The sequence below is a fragment of the Temnothorax longispinosus genome, unplaced genomic scaffold, assembly GCF_030848805.1.
Source record: "Temnothorax longispinosus isolate EJ_2023e unplaced genomic scaffold, Tlon_JGU_v1 HiC_scaffold_15, whole genome shotgun sequence".
Taxonomy (NCBI): Eukaryota; Metazoa; Arthropoda; class Insecta; order Hymenoptera; family Formicidae; genus Temnothorax; species Temnothorax longispinosus.
Window position 1 is genome coordinate 388,943 of NW_027269959.1, and position 27,394 is coordinate 416,336.

General features: G+C 43.7%; 1 protein-coding gene and 1 long non-coding RNA gene across 2 annotated transcripts in view; one reads left to right on the plus strand and one right to left on the minus strand.

The window, feature by feature from the left end:
• The window catches only part of LOC139823628 (uncharacterized), a 310,568-nt gene that overhangs the window by 174,606 nt on the left and 108,568 nt on the right, over positions 1–27,394 (minus strand). The gene's annotated exons all lie outside the window — the stretch shown is intronic.
• Positions 1,786–3,138, plus strand: LOC139823652 (uncharacterized). Its single transcript, XM_071796176.1, has one exon. The coding sequence runs from the start codon at positions 1,786–1,788 to the stop codon at positions 3,136–3,138; it is 1,353 nt and encodes a 450-aa protein (XP_071652277.1).

Below are 27,394 nucleotides of genomic sequence, written 5' to 3' on the forward strand. Positions count from 1 at the left end.
TAATGGTTTCGAATTTCGACACGCCAAGAAATGGGTATTGAATGTACATATTGCATACATATATTTTAAACATGTCATGTGCTAACACAGTGCTCGGATTTGGGCTAGTATTACATTTGTCATATGATTAATTTTTCAAACGTATTGATTTGCTCCAGAATAGAAAATTTTTATAGATATTCGAGAACTTTTCTATCCTGCAATAAATCAACACGCTTGAAAAATCTGTCGTACAAATGTCATTTTATTACCCTTGCTTGTTCTTTTTAGGCCGGTTTCGAAGGCGACGCCTCCGATGCCCTTACTAACACACACACACGCACACACACACACACACGCACGCACGCACGCATATACAACGTACCGAAAAAAAGAAAAAGAGAAAGAGAAGAAATAAAAGAAAAGAAACATAAGAGAAAGAGGATTATGGGAATAATACATGGGAACAATACAGTAATTTATAAACTTTTTATCCAATTTATATTATCTATACTAAAAAAAATATTTACTCATGTTAGTAGAGCTTAGCGTTACAATTTATCTAAAGTTCAGATAAACGATTTCGATGTCCTCGGTTTCTGCAAAAATTACAGTTTACATAAATAAAATATTGTGAAACACACGCAATGTTAGCTATACAAATGGCGCAAAGTTTTCCGTCGGCGAACAGTCATAACGTTATAAGTTAATCTATTTTTCGGGAATGTATTTTGATTCGCAGAAAAATATCCGTATTCTATCTCCGATGTATAGTCCAAGGTGTGTATGTGTCTATAGGTATAAGATACAATGTGTGTCTGTGTGTCCGCGTGTCGGAAATAATGAGGACTAGCAAGTAGGTGGAAATATTATGTTGCACAAATGTACCCATTTTCCAGACACCGCACCGTCGTTTTTTTTTATGAATTAGAAATATATTATTTCTAAACGTTATCGGTATATTTCCTTACCTTAGGATTTCTAACGTTAAGTGAATATATAATATAAATGCACGTGGATGCTAGTACAGAGAACACGTTTTGTTTATGCTTTACAATACATGTAATAATTGCAATATTTTCTTGAAAAATTATTTATATTATTAGTATCCCGGGCGGTATCCCGGAATGCTAGTACCACCAGCTGTCGGAACGTACCCCGGCGGAGGTGACGGTGCCGGTGCTGCTGCTGGAGCCGGTGTCGGTGTCGACGACGCGGGCAGTGACGGCGGCGGCGGCGGCAGCGATTTTATTTCCGCTGCCTGTGACGTCGTTGCTGTATTCGGCACTGTTGTGCCTAAACTTTTTGCTGGAATAAAAAATTAGAAAATATATTATTAGCGCTGCGTCTCCCTCTCTCTCTCTCTCTCTCTCTCTCTCTCTTTCTCTCTCTCTTTATATATATACTGTTTTATTCTCTTTAGAAACACTGCTCCTTATCTTATTCTTTTTCACTGTAATTATCGTTAGCCAAGTTGCGTTAGTTCTTAGTTTTTTACAGTGTATATTATTGAGATTGCTGGTTGCTTGCCTTAAGAGAGAGAGCATGCACATCATACTAACTTCTGTCCGTTATACTTCGCTTTTGTTTATATCACATTGTATCTTTGCATCTTGTATTGTATTGTATTGTAATCACCATATTATTGTAACTGCTATTACTTTTTGCCCTTTAGCCTTTGCTTGGGCATAATAAACTTTATCAATCAATCAATCAATCAATCTCTCTCTCTCTCTCTCTCTCTCTCTCTCTCTCTCTCTCTCTCTCTCTCTCTCTGCGTTACCTGTATCGGTTGGTACCGCAGATATGATTGACATTGAGTACGCGGAATATAGATGCACTGCGTGCAAGAAGGAAATAAAAAGCCTGGTAGTCCAGTGCAGGGCATGTACCAAATTATTTTTTTACCCTGGGTGTGTGAGTAAACACAAGGTATATAATAGAGCCAATGAGCTGGTGAAATATGCGGGTCCATTTGAGGAGTTTTCAACTGGAAATGACAAATTAGAAATCCACAAGAAAACACCGACGGCGGCAGAGAGTGGAAGAGACAGACTGGGATCAACGGGATCTGCGGGATCCGCATCTAACACATCTAACAAGTCGGAGAGTGCAAATAAATCTGCAAATAAATCTTCTGATATGGATGTAAAGATAGATTGGCTGATGAGAGCAATAAAGGAGATGAGAGACGAAATGGCATGTAAAAAGGAAATTAAAACGGTAATTAAGGAAATAGTTCGTAAGGAATTGGAAGGTATAAAGTTAGAATTTGAAGAACTGAGAAGGAGTATGCAGGTAGAAAATAAGGGTCCGCCAGAAGACGCGCTAAAAAGAAGTTATTGTGAAGCTGTAAGAAGTAAGGAAAAAGAAAGCGTGATAATAGTCAAGCCGAAGAAACAACAGGAAAGTGAAGCTACCAAGAAATTGGTAATGGACAGTGTAGACATAAAAAATCTAGGAGTGGGTATAACAAGGCTCAGAAAAGGAAACAACGGAACAGTTATCGTTGGATGTGATAATGAGGGAGAGCTGAAAAAGCTAAAGACCACAGTACAGAATAAGATGGGTGAAGAATACAAAATCATGGAGCCAAAGAAAATAGAACCAAAGATAAAAATTATAAATGTGGGTAAGGAGGAAATGGAATTGAAAGAAGTAAACTTAATAGAGGCAATTAAAAAGCAAAATAAAATTGATGAGATAAGAGAAGGATTCTATATAAGAGTAGTGAAAAGAATAGTCAAAGAAGGAAGAAATGATAATATGCATGTCAGTGGGAAAGAAGAAGGCTCTTTAATACTTGAAGTGGATGATGTGACTCATGAATTAATGCTGAAAAGAGAGAAAATAAATATAGGTTGGAGGAAATGTCGTGTATTTAACTACTTCAGTGTTAAAAGATGCTACAAGTGTTGGGGATACTATCACATAGCCAAGTATTGTACTCGACAAGATACATGTCATAGATGTGCAGGCAACCACAAAGCAAACGAATGTACGATATCGAAAAAGCGGTGTGTAAACTGCATGTATAAAGTCAAGACGTATAACTTAAAGATAAATGATGAACACGATGCCCTTAGTATGGAATGTCCGACATTTAAAAGAGCACTTGAGGAGGAAAAAAGGAGAACTGGCTGGGGAGCTACCAAGTAGCATCTACAGACAAAATTGGAATCAATTCTGTACACCAATGCGCAAAGCTTAATGGCACATAAAGAAGAGATACAACATCTAGTTTTGAAGAGAATGAACCTTGCAATCTTGGCGCTGTCGGAAACTAGGCTGATAGCAGATATAGAGGACAGCGAGGTGTGTGAACCGGGCTACAACATAGTAAGGTGTGATGCTGAAAGCAGAAATACAGGAGGAGTAATTTTGTATATAAGAAGTGACATAAAGCATGAGGTAGTAATAACGAGAAAATTAGTTTCACTGTTGGTGCGCGGTAATCAAAGTACGAGAAAATTCGTATAAGGGCACGGTAATGGTAGTGTATCACTCACCGAGTGCGTCCGATGGTGATTTTATAAGATTTCTGGAGGACATAGTGGAAACATTGGTAATTAAAGGGGAATGCCTGTTGATTGGGGACTTTAACATAGACTTATTGATAGATTTGTTTTATGGGAGAAAGTTGCAAACAACAATGTTAAGCTTAGGAATGAAACAATATGTTAATAGTCCAACAAGAATTACAAAAGATACTCAAACAGCTATAGATTTAGTTTTTGCGAACAGTGAAGTAATGGTACAAGTATATGAAAAACCTAAAATAACAGACCATGCGTGGCTGAGAGTCGACTTTAGTATACGAAAATCGAGTAATAGATATAGAGAATTTGTTGGAAGGGATTATAAGAAGTTTAAGGCAAATGATTTTTTTAATTTAATTATAGAAGGGAAATGTAAGCAAACAGAGCTAGATGTAAATAAGAAAGAAGATAAATTTGTAGAGAATATGGTTAGTGCACTAGACATTGTAGCGCCTAAGAAAAAGTTTCGAATACCGAAAATATGGGAAGGGAAAAAATGGTTTTCGGAGGATATAAGAATGGCTGCAAATAAAAGGGATACAGCTTATATTAAAGCAAGTTACTCTGGTGAAGAACAGGATTGGCGACAATTTAAAAGTAAGAGAAATGCAGTGGTTAAACTAATCAAAGTGAAAAAGAAAAAATATTATGAAGATATGATAGATAATAATAAAAAAGACCCTACGGAAATGTGGAAAACTTTAAAAGAGGTGGTAAAGGGTGTGCCGAGTCTTAGTGAAATAAATAAAGTAGATTTTGAGATAATAGTAGGCAGTGAAGATAGTAGCACAGCGGACAAATTTAATTTATATTATGTACAGAGTATTAGGAATATAATTGAAACCATTAAAGGGGGTTTTGCAGAGTCAGATGGTATTAACATAGAAAATAAGGGAATCATGGAAGAATTCAGTAGAATCGATGCAAGGGAACTAGAACAAATTGTTATGGGACTACCTAATAAGAAAGGAACAGAAGAAGGGATAACTAGTGGTATACTAAAAATAGCCTTTCATGCAATAGAGGTAGAGTTTGTAGAGTTGATAAATAACTCGTTAATTAAAGGTCAGTGCCCCGATGGTTGGAAAACGTCCACAATAATACCTATTCCAAAGATCTCTAAACCAAATAAAACAAGTGAATATAGGCCGATTAATGTTCTACCGATATACGAGAAAGTGTTAGAGTTAGTGGTAAAAGGACAAATAGAAAAATATCTGGAAAATAATAACATTATAACGGAGCATCAATCGGGTTTTATAGTAGGGGAGCCCAGCGGGCTAAATGGCGATTTACTCGAGCGTCGTAGGAACCTATTGGATTTTGAAGATTAGATGGTAGAAAGAAAAAAAGGTTATATAATGTACACTCTTTCACCGGTGGGGGAAGCGTCTACAAGTTTTCAAAAATGTAAAAAAAAATAGTCACATGAAAATACTCGAGCGCGTCAGATATTGATAGTGTATATGCCCCACGTGTCTCTGATATTGGAGGTATGTTAATCTGCCGGTTTGCATGGTGAGGGTGGCTGTACGGAACGGTTAAAAACGGGAAAAAAAAATTTATTCGAGCGCGTCAGATATTCGGAGGGGATGTTAAGTGAACCCGAAAGAAGCTCCCATTCAAAAGACTGACGATTCGGACATGACGCAAGCTCATGGCGGCTTCTTGATAATGCAAAAAAAAATCGCCATTTTGAAATACTCGAGCGCGTCAGATTATTATACAGGTGATTCAGCTTGATGTCCTAGTCGCGCTGACCCATAATCTGACGATTATTTGGAGGGATTTTCTTAATCTGACAAATTGAAAAAAAATTTTTTTAATTAAAAAAAAAATTTTTTTTTAAATTACTAAGTGTGACAAGTAAAATGCATGGAAAATAGAATGCAAATAAAAAAATCTATTTCTTTCAATTATAATATATAAGTACAGAAAAAAAATAGTAAAATAAAAAAAAACTTTAAAAATATTTTTTTTTAATCTTCATCTTCATCTTCTTCTTCCGTGGAATTATCGTCGTACTGCAAATCTGGTTCGATTTGTTCGTCAATTTCATCTTCAGCTTGCATATCTGTAACAAGAAATCGTTATAATACTTAATATTTTATTTATTTCATGAAAAGCGTGTTATCAAAGTTTTGAAAAGAAAATATACCTGAATCTGGAGTATCTCCTAGAATATCAGGTGTTATGACTACATCGTCGTACGCTTCTGGTAATTGATTACCAACGAACCAAGTCATTTCCAATTTGCCTTTTACATCTGTCCATCCGTAATCTGTTGGTGACATGACGATGCTGTTTGGATTGTGTGCATTCCTCCACAAGCATGCAATATATCTTGTTCGTAATAATTGCTGCAGTAACTCCGATTGACATGGTGGCAAGCAACAAGCATCGTAATTACGAACATTCAACGAGAAGGGCTGTGATGTATCTGATACCTTGTATGTCGTATTGAAGATTTCAATTCTAGCTCTGTTGACATCATCTAATTTTTTTAAGCCATACAAGTGGCAGATAAAAGAGTGTATGATGTTAAAAGATTCATCTATATTATAATCTTTAGATCCCAAATCTGCAAATTCTTTTTGAAAAATTTCTGAATGCATTAGAATATCTAGAGGTTTTTTCTTGCCTCGTCTATAAAGTGCCGGGTTGAAATCACTTCCTGTTAGCGCATGAAGAGCTGGTAGCGCTCGCGAAACTATTGGGCCTAGCTTAACAGAGAGTGCGGAAACGTCGATATATCGGCGTGCATTACTTACTCCGAGATCCATCCATATTTTCACTGATGCTTGAAGATGTTCCATATTGGCCAACATGATAACAACAATATCTGTATCAGAGGTTCTGATTGTAACAGTGGAATCTTCTTTTAGCTGACATGCAAGAAATACTGCTTTTGTATCCGCTTCTTCGTGATCAGGACATGACAGTTCATGATCGATGGTTCGCGTTACTTTATTATTGGTAACTGAATATACGTAACACAGCTGCACGCACTAAACTTTTCTGACGATTTGTGCTACTTCGGCTTGTAGAAATCGGCAGATTATATTTTTTCCGTTATTCTTGAATTATTTCCTTCAAAATAAAAAAAAATTCGACCGCGCTCGAGAATGTTAAGGTGACGTTTTTTTTTTTGCAAGTTTGTGACCCTCCCACTCCCTTACGTCACGCTCAAATCGTCAGATTATTGAAATGCACACTTTTCAGCATGTTATTAACCCACCTTACCTTAATCTGACGCGCTCGAGTATTTCTAACGATCGATTTTTTTTTACTATTCTGATCGGCTGCCCTAGACGCGCGATCCTATATTAAGGGCTTATATATAGTGGAGGTACTCAACAGGGTGCAAGGTATCCCCCTATATGTTAATCTTTCGCGCTCGAGTAAATCACCAAATCCCCCATTGGGCTCCCCTACTATTAGGAAAAAGCACTCATGTGAAACAGCTATTCAAGTTGTTATGGATGAGTGGAAACTGTCAGTTAGCGAAGGAAAAATGGTAGGAGTAATTTTCATGGATCTTAAGCGAGCATTTGAGACTGTTTGTAGAATAAGACTTTTGGAGAAATTATATCAGTATGGCATACGAGGAATGGTGCTAGAATGGTTTAGATCGTATCTAAGTAATAGGACACAACAAGTTAAGTTTAATAATAAATGGTCGAAATTGCTTACTACTGAGTACGGAGTTCCACAGGGATCGGTGCTGGGGCCCCTGCTATTTATTTTATATATTAATGATATAGTTAAAAGTATGCCATACGGGTATAGCATAAAAATGTTTGCGGATGACACATTAATATATGTAACAGGAGATAGTTGTGAGGAGTTGGAAATGAAATTAAATATGGTGTTTATTATAATAGAAGAGTGGATGAATGCAAATAAATTAAAATTAAACGCGAGTAAAACGAAATATATGATAATTAGAAGTATTAGGAAAGAAATGAAGGATAATATTACTCTAAAATGCGGGGATGGTACTGTGATAGAGCGTGTAGAGAAAATGAAATATCTTGGAGTAATTATTGATAGCAAGCTTCGATTGAAAGACCAATGTGTTTATATGTTAAAGAAAATAGGGAAAAAGACAAGCTTTTTGAATAGAATAGGTAGCGATATTTCTGCGTATGCAAGATGTGTTGTGTATAAATCAATTATAGCGCCGCACTTCGAGTACTGTGCAACGTTACTAATTGGTATGAGCGAGACACAGCTGTCTAAGCTGCAAGTGGCACAAAATCGAGCTATGAGAGTATTATTGCAATGTGATCGACGAACCAAGGTAGAACACATGTTACAAACGTTGCACTTTATGTCTGTAAGACAGAGGTTGTATTATAATGTATGTATTTTTATTTATAAGATAGTGAGAGGAATGTTACCTGGTCAGTTAAATAATAGATTAGAAATAGTAGGTAATGTGAGTGGAAGATTCACTAGGCAGGCTGATAATATTGCAGTGCAATTTCGCAGAACAAGAAACGCGCAAAAGAGTCTGTTCTATGAAGGTGTGAATGTATATAATGCGTTACCGGTAGAATTGAAACAGAGTGAGAGGATCGAATTGTTTAGACGTAGGCTAAAAGAATACATAGTATTAACTGTGACAAAGTTGTAAGATTTTTATGTAACATATATAGCTGAGAAAGCTAATAAATATCAATCATCATCATCTCTCTCTCTCTCTCTCTCTCTCTCTCTCTCTCTCTCTCTCTCTCTCTCTCTCTCTCTCTCTCTCTCTCTCTCTCTCTCTCTCTTTTTTATCCACTATTTTCCCGAGTTCTGAAAATTATCTACGTTTTTTAAAATAAATATCTGTTTTTTACAATATATTTGTGTAGTGGAACGTAAAAAGAATTGAAATTTAACACAGGAAAGAGTCTCATGGATAAGGAACGAATGTCACCGACATCGCCCGATGCTCTCTCGGGGATTGAAATTCGCTCTGCCAAAACAAATCATTTGTCTTCGACATGCCGCTGGGAACGTTTTTCGGAAGATGTAAGTATAATAATTTTACTATATTACAGTAAGAGTGAGTGAGTGAAATACAGAGTGAGAGAGAAATAGAACGCGTAAGGAAACGGGTGAATGAATGAGTAAGTGAGAGAAAGGACGGGGGGGGGAGGGAGAGAGAGAGAGAGAGAGAGAGAGAGAGAGAGAGAGAGAGAGAGAGAGAGAGAGAGAGAGAGAGAACGGGTAAAGAAACGGGTGCGTAAGTGAGTGAGTGAGTGAGCGAAAGTACGAGCGAACGAGAGACAGGTTCACAGAACGGATAAGAAAACGTGCGAGTGAACGAGCGTCAGAGTGTGTAAAAGAGAGAGAGAGAGAGAGAGAGAGAGAGAGAGAGAGAGATTGATTGATTGATTGATTGATTGTTTAATATGCCCAAACATAAGTTATAGGGCAAAGATACAATACAGCAAAAGACATTATATACAACTTAATATTAACTAGAAAAGAAGAGTATAAGCATGATAAAACATTGCATCATGAGTACTACTTAAACTTAATGCTACTTAAACTAAAATTACTTAAAACTAAATATATGTATAATAACGGAAACAATATTGCACACCAGTCACTCTGATTTAGACGAAAATAAATACGCACGAAGAAGACACTTAAAGAATGCAAGAGACGATGCCGAAGTAATATTACCAGGAAGAGAATGCCAGAAATAAATAGACGAAAGCTGGAAGGAGTTTCTGTAAGTAACTGTTGTATGAGCAGGAATATGAAAAATGTGATTTGAAGAAGTGGCTAATCGTTCGGATCTCCTAAGCGATGAGTCGAGAGGTGTAAATAGCTCCCTTAAATACACAGGTGAGAGCATATAAAGTATGCGGTACATCTGACATCCAAGAAAGTAAAGCCGTCTGTTTTTGACTGAAAGCCAACCCAGGTGACGTCTGTACGGAGTAACATGCTCGTCTCGTCGCAAGTTGTAAATGAACCTGATACAACAATTCACGAGTCTCTGTAGTTTGGTGTTCAGTTCCTCACTTAGGCCATGATAAACAAGACAGCAGTAATCCAGATGAGGTAGAACTAAAGCCGTCACAAGCTTAATTCTAAGCTCAGTGGAGAGAGAGTTTTTGTTAAACTTGAGCTTGTATAACGCCCAGTGGACTTTTTGCGAGACAAGCGAAGTGTGTTTTCTCCAAGAGAGATTGGACTCAAAAACGACACCCAAGTTCCTCGCCTCACTGACAAATGGCAAAGGTATGTTGTTGACTATGATAGGTGGTAAAAGGTTGAGATCAATACTATTGACGTTTCTATTACTGCCGAATATGATAACTTTAGACTTGGCAGGATTCAGTTTCAAGCCATTCTCCGAGGCATAATCAAAGATGGCATTTGCATCCCTAGAGATCAGATTGAGATTATGAAGAATATCAGAGAGTGGACACGCTCGATATATCTGAACATCATCAGCGAATATCATATGCTCTGAATATAACAATACTCTACCAATATCATTTATGTACAAGGAAAATAAAAGTGGTCCCAACACAGAGCCCTGCGGGACTCCACACAACGTAAAAAGCCAAGACGAAAGACCCTCCGCATCATTAACCACAGCCTGAGAACGGCCTGTCAAATATGAATAAATCCATATAAGGACAGAGTCAGAAAATCCTAACTCTTTAAGTTTAATGAGAAGTCGAAGATGCGGAACAGTGTCAAACGCTTTACTAAAGTCAAAGAGAATCATGATCAATACGAGTCCCTCGTCAATCGCCTTCTTGATCTCGTCACAAACACGCAGAAGTGCTGACTGAGTGTTATGACTCGGGCGATACGCAGACTGTCTGGGATTTATGAGATTATACTTGTTTAAATAATCAGAGATCTGCGAGGCAACGATCCTTTCAAGTATTTTCGACAGTTCAGGCAGATTAGCTATCGGTCGCGTATCAGATGGGGATAAAGAAATTCGGATCTTTGAGAGAGGACGGATAAGCGCCCGCTTCCACTGAGACGGAAAAGAAGAGGTCCCCAATGAGCGATTAAGTAACGCAGTTAGACAGGATGAAATCGTAGGCCAAGCTATGCGCAGGATGTAGAGAGGTAAGCCATCAGCACCCGACGCATAAGAATGAAGAGGTCCCGCAGAAACCAGTTTATAGACCATATCTGACGTAATAGCAGAGAAGACAAACTCAGGACGCTGAGATAGACAAGAGACCAGATCAATAGCGGAAATAAAGTCGGTAAATGAGCAAGGTAACAGAGTAGCGGAAACAGAAACATAGTAAGAATTCAGTTGATGAGGAGTAAAAAAATGTAAAGGAGAAACTAAGGTAGACTTCACTAGACCAAGACGAGCAAGTTCTCTCCAAAGTTTTGAAGGATCGGTGATGTTTTCAAGAGATTTAAGTTCAAACTCACTTTTAGCGCGTCTAATGTCTTCATTAAGCTGATTGCGAAAAAGTCTATAAGTGGCATATTCAAGTAAACTATTAGAGCGTTTTGCCCGCTTATATAGCTGATTACGAGTACGCATCCGAGTCCTAAGATCACCCGTCAGCCACCGCACTGGAGGCTTCTTAATTGTAAATACACGAGTGGGAGCAAAAATATCCAGTGCCTTTAACAGATTGCGAGACATCACTTCGCAGAATCTATCAACATCAGCGTCATTAGACACTTTATCAATTTCAGTTCGCACTGTACCAGCAATGGACACCAGGTAATCTGAGAACTCAGAACAGTCAATACCCCTGTAGTTACGCCGCGAAATAGTGCGCTCAGACATCGAATTTGAATTTAGTAACATAGATAACTCTATCATATCATGACCAGCTATGAAAGGACTCTGAGATTTAGTAAAAGATAAAAGCTTATCAGCATCATCTATAATTAAAACATCGAGCCATGAGTCTGAGGTAACCGTGTGATAGGTAGGTTCTGAATTAATAATGTGTAATGATAAGCTGGACATAAGCTCACGCAAGTAGTTCGCCTCATAACTGGTCGATGATAAATTACAATTCAAGTCACCTCCGATCATTACATTCTTATACAGGTGTGAGTATCTAGTTAATGTCTCAACAAAGTCATGAAAGAGGAGGCCCTTAGGTCTTCTGTAAATGGACGCAAATAGTACTGATTCACCATCCGGAAAGCGTATCTCAATAATTAGATACTCAGGTGAATTATCGTTAAGATTACTGGAGGCAGCTACAACTTTAACTTTAAGCAATTTATCTATATAGCATGCTACTCCTCCGCCCGCTCGTCCCGCTCTGTCATGACGTAACAAAAAATAATTATCTAAAGCCACAAGGTCATCAGAAACGCCTGCATGAAGCCAAGTTTCAGACACAGAAATTACATGATAGTGGTTGGCGTTGAAATATAGTCTGATGAAATCAATGTGACCACGCAGAGAATTGGCGTTAAACTGGGCCACGCGAAATTGAGTGGTCCCCGAAGCAGAGCAACAATGTGTGAATGATGATATAGCATGATCAGACAACGCCGAGTGACTGGTGTCAACACATCAAACAAGCTTGTCGAGATCAGCCTTAGAGGAAATTAGAATTACGGGCTCACCGTCAGAGCGCCTGACACGGACACGACCACCCCTCACCCAGACATACGCGTAAGATCTATCTTTAGCTACACGCTTCGTCTGTTGAAGCAATTTGTAAATGTCCTTAGGGAGCAACTCATTTACGTGTACACTCCGATCCGAGTCATTGCCACAAACATCCCTCTGCCTCAGCGTGCGTCGCGCACGCTTTTTGGCGATCACAATATCACGGAAAGCACCAGACGCCACGGTGACGACAAGCGAAACACTGTCACTAGTCTTCGTGGAACGGCCGGGAGTTGCTTCGGGTTGAGATTTCCGTGTCATGGGTCTAACGTTAAGAATGTGGCAGGAGAGATGCTGTATATCTAGGACACTAAATACGTTGCCGTTGAGAGAGAGAGAGAGAGAGAGAGAGAGAGAGAGAGAGATTGATTGATTGATTGGTATGTATTTATGCCCAAGCAAAGCTAAAGGGCAAGAATAAAACACAGCACATATGTACATAGAAAGAATATGTGTGTTACCACTAACATTACAAACGCTGCTTATAATATAACTAACATAGGTAACATATCGCATATAACTAAGAACTAACTTAAAACTATAACTTAAAACTAAAGAACCATTAAACTGAAGAGAAGAAAATACTAATAAAAATAACCCGCAGACACGACCTAACACGCAAATTCAGACGAGAACAAATAGGCTCGAAGAAGACTTTTAAAGGATGGAAACGAAGACGCAGATGTAATATGAACCGGGAGAGATTGCCAGAAGTAAACACCTGAAAGATGGAAGGAATTTCTATAAGTAACGGTCCTATGTGCAGGAATATGAAAGGAATGAGAAGAAGTGACCAACCGAAAAGTTCCCGCAAATACACCGGCGAATCCATATGGAGTAACCTATACAATTGGCAACCCAAGAAGTACAGCCTTCTGTTCTCAACTGAAAGCCACCCCAGACGACGCCTAAATGGAGTTATGTGCTCATCCAGTCGCAAGTTGTAGATAAATCTGATACAGCAATTAACCAGCTTTTGTAATTTATTATTTAGTTCACTACTCAAGCCATGATAAACCAGGCAGCAATAATCAATATGGGGTAGAACCAGGGTCACAACAAGCTTAATTCTCAGCTCAGTTGAGAGAGAGTTCTTATTGAATTTTAGCTTATATAATGCTCCATGAACTTTCTGCGAAGTATATGAAATGTGTTTTCTCCACGAGAGGTTAGACTCGAAAGTGACACCCAAGTTCTTAACTTCGCTCACATATGGTAAGGGCGTGTTATTGACCATTATTGGTGGCAGATGGTTAAGGTTCAAATTGCTGATGTTAGTCCTGCTGCCAAATATGATGATCTTAGATTTGGCAGGATTCAGATTTAAGCCATTTACCCTCGCATAATCAAAGATGGCGTTAGCATCCCTAGAGATCAAGTCAAGATTATGAAGAAGATCTACCAGCTGACATGAGCGATAGATCTGAACGTCGTCAGCAAATATCATATGTTCAGAGTAATTCAAGACTTTGCCAATATCGTTAATAAATAGAGAGAATAAAAGTGGACCAAGAACAGAGCCCTGAGGCACTCCACAGAGCATTGACAGCCAAGACGATAGGTTACCTGAATCGTCAACAACGGCTTGAGAGCGACCAGTAAGATAAGAATAAATCCATGTAAGAACAGGATCAGAGAATCCTAGTTCTATGAGTTTGATCAAAAGTTGAAGATGTGGGACGGTATCGAATGCCTTGCTGAAATCAAACAGAATCATAATCAGTACTAATCCACTGTCAATTGCTCTTTTAATATCATCACAGACTCGAAGAAGTGCAGACTGAGTGTTATGACCCGGGCGATATGCAGATTGTCTAGGATTAATAAGGTCATATTTGTTTAAATAATCGGAGATCTGAGAAGCAACAATTCTTTCAAGCAACTTGGAGAGTTCAGGCAGATTGGCAATCGGTCTCGTGTCCGACGGAGACAGAGGAATACGAATCTTGGAGAGAGGGCGGATGAGCGCCCGCTTCCATTGAGACGGAAACAAAGAAGACTCTAATGAGCGGTTGAATAAGGCCGTCAGACACGATGATATTATAGGCCAAGCAATACGTAAAACATATAGTGGAATGCCATCGGACCCAGACGCATAAGAATGTAGAGGTCGAGCAGAGATAAGCTTGAAGACTATGTCAGGTGTTATGGCAGAAAAAGTGAACTCTGGCCGTTAAGAGGGACGAGCAATACGATCAATAGTAGAAATGAAGTCGGCATATGAGCAAGGTAACTGAGTAGTAGACACTGATGCATAAAATGCATTTAATTGATTAGGTGTAAAGAAATGTAATGGGGAAACCAAAGTTGATTTGACAAGACCAAGTGAAGCTAGTTCTTTTCAAAGTTTGGCAGGATCAGTAATATTTTTGAGAGTATTGAGTTGAAATTCACTTTTGGCTCGTTTGATAAGAATGTTTAGTTGATTACGATAAAGTCTATATGTGGCATAGTCAAGTATATTATTGGAACGTTTTGCCTGCTTGAATAGCATATTGCGAGTACGGATACGAGTCATAATTTCTTTGGTAAGCCAGCGTACTTGAGGCCTCCTAATGACTATCACACGACTGGGAGCGAATCTATTGAGTGCCTCAAGCAAGTTGCACGATAAGACCTCGCAGAATTTGTCAACATTAGTATTAGCCACATCGTCCAACGCCGCCCGCACCATACCCGCGATGGATACCAGATATTCTAAAAATTCTGAGCAATCAATACCTCTGAAATTTCGTCGAGAAATAGAACGCTGGGACGTAGGACCTGAGTTAAATGACATAGACAATTCAATCAGATCATGACCCGCTATGAAAGGACTCTGAGATTTATTGAATGACAACACTTTGTCAACGTCATCCACAACTAAAACGTCAAGCCATGAATCGGAGGTCGCTGTGTGGTAAGTAGGTTCAGAGTTCACGATATGTAATGACAAGCTCGACATAAGTTCACGCAAGTATTTCGATTCATAATTAGATGACGATAAATTGCAGTTTAGATCACCACCGATAATAATATTTTTATACAGGTGAGAGTACCTAGTCAGTGCCTCAACAAAATCATGCAAGAGTAGGCCCTTTGGTCTTCTATAGATAGATGCAAATAAAACTGATTCACCCTCTGGTTGACGTACTTCAAGAATAAGATATTCGGGTGCATTATCACTGGCAATGCTGGAGGTAGCAATAATTTTTGCTTGAAGCGATCGATGTATATAACATGCTACCCCTCCACCTATCCGTCCTACTCTATCATGACGAACCAAAAAATAATCATCCAAGGCCACCAGTTGATCCGTCACACTCGTGTTGAGCCAAGTTTCCGAAATAGAGATAATGTGATAGAAATTAGTGCTTAAATGTAAACGTATGAAATCGATATGTCCTCGAAGAGAATTTGCATTAAATTGAGCTACATAGAACTGAAATGACTTTTGTTTGGAATTATTGGAAATTGCTATGTCAGGTCTAACAGGTCAGTTAAGTTTATCAAGAGCAGAGACACTGTCAACAAAAACGATAGGCTCGCCATCAGCACGTCTAACACATATGCGACCACTGCTCACCCAGACATATTTGTATAATTTTTCCTTGGCGGCGCGCTTAGTTTGCTGTAAAAGATCATACGTGGCTCTAGATAAGAATTCATTAACAAAAATTCCACGCTCAGAGCCGCCTACACACACCTCATTCTGCCTGAGAACGCGTTTGGCTCGCTTCTTCGCAATGACAATGTCACGAACCGCGCTAGAGGCCAATGTAACGATTAGAGAGTTAGTGTCGGAGGAGGTCGAGGGTCCACTATTTGCAGTCTCCAGGAGAGGCTTTCGGACAACAGTTCTCACATTGAGAACGTGACATGACAGATTGGGAATATCAAGAGCCTTAAACACATTATGAACGACCTCCTCCGGCCCAACTGACAATGAAGCTGGGGCCCCGGAAACAATGATCTTATTACTATCCTCATCATGAGCCGGGGGGGTTATTAGAGTTGTCTTCAACTCGTTGACTACACGTACAAGAGTGTCACTCTCCCGTTCCAATTTAGTAATGCGCTGGCAATTACGATCAACTTGATCCGCGATACGATTTATTTGATTAAGCTTGTCATTAATTTCACTGTTGGTTCGTTGTTGACTCTCTATAAAAGCAGACATTTTGGCATCGGATTCTTTAATCTGCGCGATTAATTTGAGCAAAAGCTCATTTGTTTGATCCTGAGTGCGGAAGAACGAGACGTCACCGGCATAAGGTGGGGTTGAATTACTCGATTCAGAGAGTTGAGAACTCTGACCACTCCTAGGTGTAGAAGGCATTGTCAATCGAGACCTACAACAAGTACTTGCAGATTTTGTGGTAATATACACCTTGGCGCAACCAGGATGAAATGTATTACCGCACTCACTACACGAGATCGTATCGCCAGCAATTGTTTTAGTACATTTAATGCATTTAGTGCACGCACGCTGCATTAGTTACTACTGAGATAGTCAATAGTAAATAAGTTCGAATAGATAGTGACAGATGTCACTACACACACAATCGCAGTTACTCAATCGGATCACTACGTTATCAGTCAGATGGTCGCTGGTAGATTACTCTAGGTGTCGCACAGTAGTCAAGTCAGATATACTCAGATCACACCAGGAGTCGCGCAGATAGCCTCATGCATTCTCGGTCCGCAGCCAAAAGAGTGTAGAAAAGGACAAAAGTAGGCGCATGCGCAAAAGATAGATGTCTTCCGTAGATAAAGAGACAGCGCGCACTCGGTGCTAACGTCAGAGAGAAGCCCGGCAACAATAGGCGCAAGCGCAACGGCGGCCAACTCCAGTCCACAAACAACCCAAGAGTATAGAAAGGATCTGATTGGTAAGGCAGGCACATGCGCAGCAGCGGTCTACGTTTATCACGAAGATTCCAAGAATTCCACAGGTTTCCAGGAATTAGGTTAGAATGAGCAGTAATGCTTGTCACGCGAAATACTCGGAAATAAGCAGCGAATACTATGAAAATGAGTGTAGTACGTGACAAGCAACCAAAGACTTGCTTATTCCTGGAACAAAATAGCCCGGAGGCAGCTTGCAGCAGTAACAATATTCACAAAATGCAGGAGCAAGAATACAACAAACTGGCAATACTCACAGAGAGAAAGAGAGAGAGAGAGATTGATATTGATATATATTTAATATGCCCAAGCAAGGCTAAAGGGCAAAACCAAATAACAAAGCAGTAATACATGTAAACTAAGCATAACAAACTACAGCACTTAAAACTACTTATAATTAACGCAACTTAAAACTAATCAAATTAACTTCGAATCGCAACTAAGACTAGCGCACTTAAATTAGAAAGCACCACGCAGGCAAAACTAGACAAAACTAAAAGCAGAAAAAGAAATGACCCTGTTTGGCGCTCACCAAACTGTAGATAGATGCATGTATCATACTTAATTGTTTAGTCTCGTTACTCGTTGTACATAGTATTCTTGCGTACCTAGTCTTAAGTATTTCAGTGACTCGCGCGAAACGTCGGCGGATCGCGATCAACGCGGAATCGATAATTGCGCGACTCACCAATCGGTGCTGCCCTCGCTCACCCCACGAGGGCACCCGCCTGAAGAATAAGTACTCGCTCGCGACACTGTTCCAGCGCCGCGAGCTCTCGGCACTCATCGTTACGACGTCTCGGAGCACAGAGAGATTAACGGAGCACAGAGAGATTATCGGAGCAGGGAGACTTGCGCTATTCCGGAGTCGCGAGATAGTGCGATCGCCTACTTTCTCGGCCTGCTTGTGTGCTGCTTTGCCTGCTTACTCCTGCTTGCTTGCTGCCTGCCTTAATTTACTGCTGCCTGCCTCGCTTTCGCTTTGCTTGCTGCCCTGCCTGCGTTGCTGCACGAGCCCGATCGCGACCGAGACGAAGCCTCCAGGAGTCGACGGCACAACGAACGGTGAGTCGCATTTTAACTTCGCTTTGGGGAGACTTTACACATCTCCCCTGGTCCTTCGAGCTTCGCTTTATCGCAAATCCGGGTACGGCTCTACCGCCCCCCGAGCATCTGGTCCTTCGAGCCGGATAGTCATATCTTCGCGATTAGTCTATTGCCGCCGACCTTTCGCGTGTCCTTTCATTGTAATAAGTCACCGAATCTTGTGTTCTGTAACGCGTAGTGCAATAGCGCGTGACCTTGCGGATCTCGCAGGATCTCCCGTATCGCAACGTACGCTTCGCGAAGGGAATTCTCGCGTAGCATCGCGCAATCGGCCATTAGCCGCCTGTAATTTACGCGAATTCGCCGAATACTTATTCTCGCATTAACGAGGTGCAATAACGCTCGGCGTGCTGACAACTCGTGTCTCGCGCGGTATCTCTCGTGCAACGCTAGCTTCGCAACGGGAATACGCGCGCGAACTTCGTTCGTCATAGCTCGGGCCGCAGCCGTTAATCGCCTTAAAATCGAATCCGCGCTAGCCGCGGTAATTAGTCGCCATTTACTTGATTTAATCGTAACCGAAATATTCGGTCGAATATCCGAGTATTCCGGGCCAGCGATACTTTCGCGCATAGAGACAACGGCCGTGGCCTTCGATTACGGGCCGGTCTCGCGCGCGGTGTTTTTCTGTATAGTCTCGAGCATCGCTCGTGTTTACGTCGTTGCGAGGTACGTACAGCCCGACCCAGCACTTGTATTATCCCGACATTCGTGCTCCGTGCGAGAGTACCATCGCTCGAAAATATTATTGTCACCGATCGAGAATATTTGCCTTTCGAACTCTGCGACGCGTGTTTATCGCGCTAATCCAACGGCTGATATTCTCCGCGTTCAACTCGAGGAATATTATCGAGAATATTCCCTCGGCACCTGCGCGAGCGCCGAACGGAGCCGTCCGTTATCCCTCACCTTGGCGACCTGACTTTCGTGATTGATTTCGCCGGGTTTCGATATTGTTGGTTCGAGTTGCCGTCGCCTCCGACTGCCTATTCGTCGTTTACCCTTCGCTCTTAGCTTCGTCTGTCTGTGGTGGACGACCCCTCTGTTACGTCATGTCAAAAAACGCATATGCCCGCCGCGAAGTATGCAATCGGCGTATGCAAGAAATACACGACATATCCCTACAAGCCGCGACCGACGCGGCAATCCGAGCGACCTTCCTCGCTCGCTACTCGAGCGTAGCGAAGATCGCGGACGATTTTGAAGCCACCCACCTGAAGGTCATACAAGAAGCGACGGATTTCGAGGCCGAGGACGAAATCCGAGCCAGTTTCGATAAAATGCATTACGCCGTAAAGAGTCGATATCACCGTGAAACGGGCGCGCCATTCGGAGGCGCGCCGGCACAGCCCTCGGGTCAGGCCTCGGTGGTCAAGTTGCCTAAGATCCCGCTACCGCAGTTTTCCGGCGACCTTACGTTGTGGCCTTCCTTCATCGCGTTGTTCAACGCGTCGATACACAACCAGCAGATTTCCGCGATAGAGAAATACCAGTATCTGCTGGCTTCACTCAAAGGGGAACCACTCAACGTGGTGAAAAACCTGCCGTTTTCCGATGAGTACTATCTGATCGCTTACGACTCGCTGGTCGATCGATACCGGAATAAGAGAAGGTTAGCGGACCATCACTTGAATTCGATAATCGATGCAAAGCCATTGAAAGCGGAGACGGCCGAGACTCTTCACCACTTATTAGATACGTTTACCGAGAACACGCGCGCGCTCGCATTGATGAAGTTCCCTACCGATTCATGGGACTTTATCCTACTGAAGTTTTTGTTAGACAAGCTTCCTTGTTCCCTTCGGGAAAAATTCGAGTCTGCTCACCGGGCTGAGGAAATACCGCGATGTACTCAACTCACGAAATTTCTAGCGGAACATTGTCAGGTTCTCGAGGCCGTCGCGGGCCCGTCCTCCAAAACCAAGTCCACGCCGGTCTCTTCGTTCGTGACTAGCACGGCCGATTGCCCCGTTTGTAAAGAGCCTCACTACGTGTCGAAGTGCACCCAGTTTTTGAAACTCTCGCCGAGAGAGAGGCAGGCTAAGGCTCGCGACTTAAAATTGTGCTTCAACTGCCTGCGCTCAGGGCACGGATCGAAAGATTGTCCCTCCGCGTGGACATGCCGATCGTGCGGTATGCAACACCATACGCTGCTGCATTTCGAGCAGGCCAGCGTCCCATTCCCCGCGAACGCTCCGGCGGTCACTCCGGTCGACGACCCCGCGGCGCCGGGGGATACAGACGGAAACTAGACGACCACATTGCCTTGAGACATCATGGGCGCGCGCACTTCACCACTCGTGATGTCTCTCATCCGTTCGTCGCACGGGCGCGTTCGCGACGAAGATGTTCGTGGTCGCAGTTTTCGTTTGGACGAGGTCGAGTCTTACGCACTCACCCCGTCCCGGGTCCCTTATGACTCATCGTGCACCGTCGAGTCACCATACACTCACGGTGCTTTTGGACACCGCCGTCTTGGCGCATCACCACTCGGGTGGCGCCGAACGGTAGGACCTCGTTACCGCCGTCTTGGCGTAGCACCATCGTTCTCCCGCTATCACGGAGGGCTTCGGGTGTCGCCGAACGGCTGGACCTCATTCGGAGGTCACACATCGTCACGCGTGATGTCTCTCGTCCGCACGTCGCTTGGGCACGTTCGCGGCGAGGATATTCGCGTAATCGTAGCTCGTTGAACGAGGGCGAGGCCCTACACCCTCGCCCCGTTAACGCGCACCGTCGAGTCACCTACACTCACGGTGCCTTTGGACACCGCCGTCTCGGCGTATCACCATTCGGGTGTCGCCGAACGGTAGGACCGCATTACCGCCGTCTTGGCGTATCACCACGTCCCTCCCGCTATCACGGAGGGCTCGTCGGGTGTCGCCAAACGGCCGAACCTCACTCGGAGGTCATAACCGTCGAGTCACACACACTCACGGCGTCATTGGATCCCGCCGTCTTGGCGTACTGCCACGTCCCTCCCGCAACCACGGAGGGCTCGTCGGGGTTCGCCAAACGGCCGGACCTCATTCGGAGGTCCTGCACAAGCTCGCTCGCTTTGAGCCTCAAGTTGAACCTTCCCACAGTTCGGAAACCCCTCCGACCGAGGAGGAGAAAATTGTATCGCTCGTGGCGCTCGATCCGCCTGACGCGGTGCATTCATTGCTCGAAAGATTCTCTTCAATCGAGAAAATTGGTCGAATCATAGCATACATTCTTAGGGTTGTAAATCACATCCGTGCAAAATCTGCTCCTACGACTTTGGCCATAGATCAGTTCGAACTGCATTCCGCGCTCCTACTAGTTGTAAGGAGTGTACAGGCGGATGCTTTCCGCGATGACACCATCGTCTTCAAAGCGGGAGAAGGCTCCCCAAGCCACTTCTCAAGCTCGCTCCCTTCCTTGATCCGGTGGGTATTCTCAGGGTGGGCGGCCTGCTTGCAAAATCCGGATTGACATTCGAGAACAAGCACCCTGCCTTACTGCCCTGTAAACATAGGCTCACGGATCTCGTTATCCAACACGTGCACCGCACGAACATGCACCCTGGTCGGCGCACGCTGCAATACCTGCTCACGCAACATTATTGGGTCCTCGGGGTGCATCGCGCTATACAACGCGCACTCTCGAGATGTCATCAATGTTTCCGCGTGAATCCACACACTTCCAGACCCCTCTGCCCGATGAGCACCGACCCTGCCGACCTCGAAGTCCTATCGCCGGGTCACTTCCTCACGATGGAACCGCTCGTCTCCGTTCCCACTCAAGACGTGACCCCGTTACCGATGAATCGTCTGAGTCGGTGGCGACTCGTCCAACGAATACGCCAGGACTTCTGGAAGCGCTGGCATCAGGAGTAGCTCCATACGCTGCAACAGCGTCCCAAATGGTGGACCTCCGTCAACCCGCTCGGTGTCGGGGCGTTAGTCCTCCTCAAGGACGCCAACATGCCTCCTCTGCGTTGGAGGCGAGGACGAGTGGAGGCGCTGCATCCGGGCAGCGACGGCGTCCCGCGTGTCGCCACGGTGCGGGTGGCGGACGGCACGATCACGCGTCCCCTAGTGAGGCTGTGCCCCCTGCTGATGGGCCCTGCTCCACAGGTGACCGATTCAAATTGAGTAAAATACAACTCGTTGTATTTTGGTGGGCGGTATGTTTGGCGCTCACCAAACTGTAGATAGATGCATGTATCATACTTAATTGTTTAGTCTCGTTACTCGTTGTACATAGTATTCTTGCGTACCTAGTCTTAAGTATTTCAGTGACTCGCGCGAAACGTCGGCGGATCGCGATCAACGCGGAATCGATAATTGCGCGACTCACCAATCGGTGCTGCCCTCGCTCACCCCACGAGGGCACCCGCCTGAAGAATAAGTACTCGCTCGCGACACTGTTCCAGCGCCGCGAGCTCTCGGCACTCATCGTTACGACGTCTCGGAGCACAGAGAGATTAACGGAGCACAGAGAGATTATCGGAGCAGGGAGACTTGCGCTATTCCGGAGTCGCGAGATAGTGCGATCGCCTACTTTCTCGGCCTGCTTGTGTGCTGCTTTGCCTGCTTACTCCTGCTTGCTTGCTGCCTGCCTTAATTTACTGCTGCCTGCCTTGCTTTCGCTTTGCTTGCTGCCCTGCCTGCGTTGCTGCACGAGCCCGATCGCGACCGAGACGAAGCCTCCAGGAGTCGACGGCACAACGAACGGTGAGTCGCATTTTAACTTCGCTTTGGGGAGACTTTACACATCTCCCCTGGTCCTTCGAGCTTCGCTTTATCGCAAATCCGGGTACGGCTCTACCGCCCCCCGAGCAGACCCAATCACTCAGCTTCAGACGAATGCAAGAAGGTACTAAGAAGACTCTTGAAGGCAGGAAGGGAAGATGCTGATTTTATAACATCAGGAAGAGAATGCCAAAAGTATATTGACGAAAGCAGAAAAGAATTCCTGTATGCAGTAGTTCTGTGAGCCGGAATGAGGAAACTTTGAGTGGCCAATGAAGCCAGACGGTTAGATCTCCTCAGTGACGGATCAGGAGCAGTAAATAGCTCCCGCAGATACATAGGCGAACTCATATAAAGAATACGATAAATCTGACATCCAAGAAAGTAGAGCCGTCTATTCTCAACAGTGAGCCACCCAAGTTGACGCCTATACGGAGTAATATGTTCATCATATTTTAGATTGAATATAAAGCGAATGCAGCTATTGACAAGACATTGCAACTTGGTATTCAACTCACTACTCAGACCATGATACACTAGACAGCAGTAGTCAATGTGAGGCATGATGAGAGTGACCACGAGTTTTATTCTAAGACTGGTGGAAAGAGAATTTTTATTGAACTTTAAATTGTGCAACGCAAAGTTAACCCTTTGCGAGACAAGCGAGATATGTCTAGTCCAAGAAAGATTGGACGTAAACATCACACCTAAGTTTCTCACCTCACTCACAAATGGAAGAGAAGTGCCATTCACGATAATAGGAGATAAACAGCCATAATCAATAGCGGAGACATAAGCTTGGCTGCCAAAAATGATGACCTTGGACTTAGCTGGGTTGAGCATAAGTCCATTCCTGTTAGCATAATCAAAAATAGCATTGGCAACTCTCGACATTAACTCCAACGCCAGGGGGAGATCAGCAGGTGAGCACTGACGATAAATTTGAATATCATCAGCAAAAACCATATAGAACACATAAGAGAGTATATTACATATATCGTTAATAAACAATGAAAACAACAATGGGCCAAGCACAGAGCCCTGAGGAACGCCAGAAGAAGTGAAGATCCAATCTGAAAGATTGCCTGTATCATCATGAGAGAGAGAGAGAGAGAGAGAGAGAGAGAGAGAGAGAGAGAGAGAGAGAGAGAGAGAGAGAGAGAGAGAGAGAGAGAGAGAGAGAGACGCAGCGCTAATAATATCTTTTTTAATTTTTCATTCTAGCAAAAAGTTTAGGCACAACAGTGCCGAATACAGCGACGACGCAGGTAGCGGAAAAAAAATCGCCGCCGCCGCCCGCGCCGTCACTGCCCGCGTCGTCACTGCCCGCGTCGTCGACACCGACACCGACTCCAGCAGCACCAGCACCGTCACCTCCGCCGGGGTACGTACCGGCACCTTGGCTGAGGTTGTGACCGGACGGCACGTGTTGAGCCTGATTCCGGCGGATAATATTCCTATCGAACGATCGCCACTCGGTTTTACCTTAGACTACCGAGAAGGTAAGGGTTCGCATCAACGCCCCGATTATTCGCAAGACGCTAATAGGATTTATTTGTTTCAGAAGGATGTCCCTGTTGGATCACCGTTGCTGCTTCTCATCCCTGGATTCTCGCTTTACATCGCATACCAGATAGAGGTAAGTAAGGATAAATTAATTATATCCTAATTATTTGAATTTTATTTCAGACTAATGTCCCTGTTGGATCACCGTTGCTGCTTCTCATCCCTGGATTCTCGCTTTACATCGCATACCAGATAGAGGCAAGTAATTATAAAATAATTATGTGATAATTATTTTGTTTTGTTGCAGATCGACGCCCGGAATGGATCGCCGTTGCCGTTACCCGTCTCTGGATCCTCGCTTTACCTCGCATACCAGATAAGGGTAAGTCCCGATAATTATGTTTTAATTACGTACTAATTCGCTTCTTTCTTTCAGGTTCCCGCCTCGGGTGGATCGCTGCTCCGTTGCTGCTCTGCTTCCCCGGATCCTCGCTTTACATCGCATACCGGATTGCCGCTGGCCAACGTTGGATCATCGCCGAAGGACAAGGTAAGTAGAAGGTAAGTATCGATAATTTTTTATAATTAATCAGAAAAATTTGTTTCAGAATTAATTAATCTTTAATTTCAGATCATCATTTCAACATTACAGGCCGTTTCACAATATCATAAAGGTGTCTCACAACGCGAGTTTCTCGCCTCGGTGTGAATGTCGCTTTATTTTAATAAAGTTGCACAATTATTCAAATTGCGTATCTCGGCTTATTCGTTTAGTCGATACGATGCTTTTATTCCAGATAATTATTCCGATCGGAGGACTTTGAGCCTCGTGATTGTTAAACTATGATCACGCACTCGGCCGTGACCATCACTCTATCATACAATGTTCGTGCGCTGAATTAACGAACGAGTATTCGGTGGTTAAATACAATAATTAATAATGCCCGCACAATATTCCGTATCCGCGTGACCCAATGCCCGTGGTTGTTATATACTCGATAATTGCACTTCCGTTAATTAACAATGTATCCGAATTTCAACTCGCGTATTGTTGCTAACACTCGATTGTATTTGGCAATTAATTGCCCCTCGCTGTTATTTAAGACGAGTAGATTTTACGCGATAGTACGCGGGAGTTCTCGGTTGTAAAGTATAACGCGTATGCCGATCGTACAGAGTGTGATACGTGTGTTCGCCACGGCTATACCCGAGAGACTGCCTCGAGCGGTCGCTCTCGCTTGGGCTCCCCACTTATGCCGGATCGTTCCCACTCCTTGGAACTTTCTCGATCGTCTATTGTTCGCGGCCGGCACATCTGGCGCGATCATGCGAAAACACGATGATTTTCACTACTTTCTCGCGTGCCCTTTTGCGCATCTCTCACCTATGCCCGTTCTAGAAGGTTCCCGTGGAAATTTTCACGCGCAACGCAGTGCGAGAACCTTCCTTCCTCGGTACCGCTGCACCAGGTTTTCACTCGCGGAAACTGTTTGACGCGGACGACGTCGACCCATGCGCACCTCCTCGGAGATGCCCCTGATGATGAATTTGGGTGTTCTTCTTGTAGACGACGTCCGGGTGACGTCGATGTCGTCGGCCGTTGACGCCGACCCTCTAGCTACGTTTCTCGGGAGCTGGTATCGCTGTTCCGGGCCACTGTTCCCGTAGATGATGCGTTTCCTGGGGATCTTCGTCGGAGCTCGACGTCGACCCCCTAGGCGGGTGTCCCAGGACCTCTCGCGACGGATTACGTCGTTTGTTCCCGGGGAAGATGCTTTTCCCGGGGAACTCGTCTGACTTTGACGCCGACCCCATGGGAGGGTGTCCCAGGTCCTGTTGAGACCGTCGGATAGATAAGTTTCTGGCGAAAGTGCGTTTCGCCGGGATTTCGCCGGACAATGGCGCCGACCCCCTGGAGGCTCCTCCGGTCCTGGCGAGTCCGTCGGACCTCGCTTTCCCTGGAGAAGTTGCGTTTCCCGGGGATTTCACCGGGTCCGGGGGATGTTCCTTCGTGCCCCCAATACGGGTTATCGCCGTAACTCTATGTCGGCGTTTCGAATTAAACGCGCTTATCATCATACGATCATTATCGCTTAAACTACATCGACAACCGCTAAATAATATAAGACCTTTTTGATCGGCGGTGAGTCAAAGTATCAACTAAACTTGGTTTTATATCTATCGGGCGGATATAATTCTTAACCTAAAATTACGCGCGGTCTTTGCCGTCTTACCGAGCCTGTATTCTTTAATAATACGCAAAAATCTAAATGTAATTGGCCGTACGGGCTTTCAACGCAACTTAATCCTAAGTCTCTTACGAATGCCGTAAGTGTAATCTCAAATAAACTGAATAAATGTGAATGGCAGAAATGAAAATCTAACGAAATAAACTACGTGACCATTTTGGCGAGCAAGTTATCAAAATAAAAATCAAACCAAAGAAACATGTATTCTATATATATGTTTTATCGTCAATCGACGAGCCATCTTTCTCTACTTCGGCTCCCATGCCTCGTCGTCGTCGTCACTTTTGTTCTCTCCCGACGGTGACTGGAAGTCATCGGAGGGCTGATCAACCGGGCCGATCGGGAAATCGTATCCGACAAATTCCGCGATCGCGTCTATCAGAGGAGGAGGCGTGGGAGTCATTATGGGGACCTGCAATGCCGACATTAACGGCGTGGGCGGCATGCTTGGGAGTTCGGTCTCCCGTGGTGCAGGTGCCGCTGCTGGGTTCCCCTGAGGCGGCTGCGCTTCCGCTACCGCTCGTCCCATCTGTGCCGCGCGTGGCTCTGCAACGGGTAGTCTCTGCAACATCACTCGGGGTGACCGTTTGGTCAAGCGACGCGGCTGTTGGGAAGTGCCCGGTCGCAAGGTACGTATCGATGCCTCCGCCTCCGCTACCGCCGAAAAAAGAATATGCTAATAAAAAAGTAAGTACACGCACGCACGCACGCACGCACGCACGCACGCACACACACACATATATATATATATATATATATATATATATACAAATCGAT

What these genes read in the sequence shown, in the direction of transcription:
- LOC139823652 (XM_071796176.1), top strand. Translation starts at nt 1,786, where the DNA reads ATGATTGACATTGAGTACGCGGAATATAGATGCACTGCGTGCAAGAAG.